This window comes from Camelina sativa, chromosome 6, assembly GCF_000633955.1.
Source record: "Camelina sativa cultivar DH55 chromosome 6, Cs, whole genome shotgun sequence".
NCBI classification, from domain to species: Eukaryota; Viridiplantae; Streptophyta; class Magnoliopsida; order Brassicales; family Brassicaceae; genus Camelina; species Camelina sativa.
Window position 1 is genome coordinate 6147529 of NC_025690.1, and position 3439 is coordinate 6150967.

At 40.0% G+C, this 3439-nt stretch overlaps 1 protein-coding gene across 2 annotated transcripts in view; it reads right to left on the reverse strand.

Moving 5' to 3' along the window:
- The window catches only part of LOC104790524 (ABC transporter B family member 19), an 8395-nt gene continuing 4956 nt past the window's right edge, over positions 1-3439 (reverse strand). Inside the window, exons 9-11 of one of the 2 annotated variants that reach the window (XM_019246678.1) lie at positions 2905-3435; positions 2572-2813; positions 7-1369 (exon numbers count right to left, since the gene is read on the reverse strand). In XM_019246678.1, coding sequence (XP_019102223.1) covers positions 161-1369; positions 2572-2813; positions 2905-3435 — 1982 coding nt within the window. In that variant the 3' untranslated portion in view covers positions 7-160. Of the gene's footprint in view, positions 1370-2571; positions 2814-2904; positions 3436-3439 lie in introns of both variants that reach the window. The other variant, XM_010516301.1, reaches the window with a different exon arrangement.

Sequence of the window (3439 nt, forward strand, 5' to 3'; positions counted from 1 at the left end):
AGAAGAAGAAACCTGAAAGAACCCTTCAATAGATACTCAAAAGTTTCATTATCTACACCTATTCATAATATCATTATAGTTCATTGAAACCCTTCCAAATTAAAGTTCAGATAAAAAAAAAATTACACAAGCCCACTTTATGTTTTTAATCCGTCAAGCTTCAAATCCTATGCGTTTGAAGCTGTAACAGCCTTGAATAAGCTCCCTCTGGTCGACTTACCAGCTCGGAATGGCTGCCTTGCTCCACAATCCTCCCCTCTTGAATCACACCAATGCAATCAACGCCTCTTATGGTGGACAACCGGTGAGCAACTACCACGGTGGTCCGGCCTCTCATGAGCCTCTCTAAGGCTTCTTGCAGCACACATTCTGACTCTGCGTCTAGCGCACTAGTTGCTTCGTCTAGAAGCAACACTGTAGGATTCTTCAGCACTGCTCTTGCTATCGCGATCCTCTGTTTCTGTCCACCTGATAACTGCACTCCTCTTTCGCCAACTGGAGTTTTGTAACCTTCAGGCAAACCACTGATGAAACCATGAGCATTTGCAGCTCGAGCTGCCTCAATTATCTCGGATTCAGTTGCACCATCTTTCCCATATGCGATGTTGTCGAAGATGGTTGCTGCAAAAAGAGCTGGTTCTTGTTGAACAAGACCGATTTTGAGCCTTAGAGATTTCAGGTTTAGCCGGCGGATGTCTTTGCCATCAATCATGACTTTTCCAGCAAGAGGGTCGTAAAACCGCTCGATCATCGCGATCACAGAACTCTTCCCTGACCCACTTGCGCCCACAAGAGCCTGGCTATGTCCAGCTCGGATTCTAAGGTTGAAGTCCCTAAAAACCATGATGTCAGGTCTTGAAGGGTAAGCGAAATCCACATGCCTAAACTCAATGTCTCCACGGATTGTCTCAACTGGATCAGCATCAGCATCGTCCGGATCAATCCGGGTCTGCCTATCCAAGACCGAGAAAACTGAACCCACCGCTTCACCTCCCCGGATTATTTCAGGAGCAAGACTGACAGTCTCAGCAACAGAGTTAGCAGTAATAACCAGAACCACAAACACTTTGATCACTTTAGAGAAGGTTGACTCGCCTTTGCTCACAAGGTGAGCACCATACCAGAGGATTAAAGCCTCGGATCCGTAAAGAGCAAGCTGTGAGAGGCCAAATAGTATACCCGATGTTTGACTTCGGTATAAACTTCTTTTCTGAGGGACACGAAGCTCGTGACAGAACAAAGAGAGAATTTTGCTCTGCGCATTGAAGGCTGCTACAGTTCTAATGTTGCTTACTCCTTCACCAGCAATCATCGAAGTCTTTGCATGAGCCTTGGCTGTGTCTCCGGCAAAACCCTTTAGAGACAGTTGCTGCAATGTAGCCACATAAATTTACATTATGCATCCGAACAATTATGGATGGTTAATAACAATTAACTTTTCATATTTAGACAACAAATCAAAAGCCTAATCTTAAAAAGTCTTGCTTTTTCCATTTTAACTGTAAACGTAAAATTGAATCTTAAAAAGTCTTGTTCTTTTCAGATTTACTTTGATCACATATGCAAAACATCAACCACATCAAAATAATTGCAAGTACAATGAATCTATCTCCTTGATTGTGAAATCTATTGATAGATTTTTCAACTAAGTAGATCACGGGTGAAAAAAATTGTTGGTGATATCTAAGCAAAGTTCTGAAGCTTGCAGCCAGTAAAAAACAAAAAAAAACTCATCACAACCTAATGTACCAAACAAAGAAACACAAGCAAACCATTGACTAGTGGATTGTGTAAAAACATTGACACACACACTGTGATAAGTAAATAATACACTGAGACAACAACTTTGACCAATGAAGCCTTTCAGATTATAAAAATAATGGTTCTTGGGTGAAAAAAAATGTTGCAGGTTTTTTTTGGATGTAGTGGGAGGTTTTATGGGCAAAGGAATTAAATAATGAGAGACTGGGATCACAAGTTCAGAGTTCAGAGAGAGAAGTAAATATGAAAGCTTAAAGTAGGATAGATTTAACAGAAGCAAAGCAAGAAGATAGATGCATAAAAGACAGAGGAATCTTAGCTATTTTCGTGAACACTGTTATCTATGGGCCGTACTACCAATAGAAACTATATAATAAATATTCTACACAGATGCCCAGAGATTAAATTAAAAAGTCTACTGTTTATGTATTTTTTCACATTTATTGATGTGAGGGCTCCATGATCTTGACCCTTACACTATTACCAAAAAGTAGAAAAAAAATAAAAGAGCCTCTTAATAATTTTTTTATGATTATTATTGTAAAAATAAATGCAACTCAGAGAAAGAGAAGAAGATGAAGCACGTGCAGAGGCAGTGGGATGTGTTGCCATGTTCTATAAAGTTTTGAACTTTTGAAAAGCAATATAAATTAAAATAGAAATCTGGCCTTTTGTCGTTTTTTCTTGAGATCATAATGGTTGATGCAAGATTCTCATAGATCATATAACTCTTAATTTTTTTAATGTTGTGGATGAATGTAGCTGCTGAAATCAAATGACTTTTTGAGTAAAAAGATTAGATTTTTTTACCTGGGCAAAGTTAGCGAGGACTAGAAGTGGGAATGTGCCTAAGATGAGAAGTGAGACTTTCCATTCTACAATGAAGGCAACTATGAAGGATGTGAGTAGTGAAGTCATGTTCTGTAGAATTACTGAGATTCTCTCGGCTATGGCGGATTTAACATCAGCTGCATCAGTAGCTAACCGGGCAGCAATCAGGCTCGAGTTGTGTTCATCCTCATCAAACCAACCAACCTCATTCCTCAGGATAGCTAATAATAATCAAGAAACCAAAATAATAATCAGAAACGGAAATACATTACAGCAAATTTACAGGAGAATAGCTCCGAGTTGGACACATACCTGAGAGCATCATTCTTCTTACTCTTGTTGTGAGGTTTTCTCCCATGATGCTAAAGAAGTAATGTTGGATCAAATAAGCACCCACAGCGTATAGTCCAGCACCGATGTAGATGAAAACATACTCTTTTGTTTTTCTCTCCATTGAGTCATAGTCTGTGTAGTAGAAGACTTCGATCATATTACTCATCACAATAGCAAATGTAGGTCCGATGAAACCAGAAAGAATTGAGCCAACTGCTCCCATGAGTGAGTAAGGCCATTCCGGTGAGTTGAGCTTGAGAAGCCTGTAGAAGTAATTTTCAGGAGCACGAGTCTTTCGATCAGTCTCTGCGTTTGAAATCATCTCTATCCGACCATCAGCTCCAGTGCTGTATGAATAGCTCAGATTCCTCAAACTCCCTGATCTTAAACTGAGTGATTTCGTTGAAAGAGAATGGCTCAAACGGGTTGAACGAGTGCGACGAGTTGACGGGTTTGAGAAATCCCGGGTACCAACCATCTCTTGAAACCTGATGAGAGATGCGTAAGCACCAGA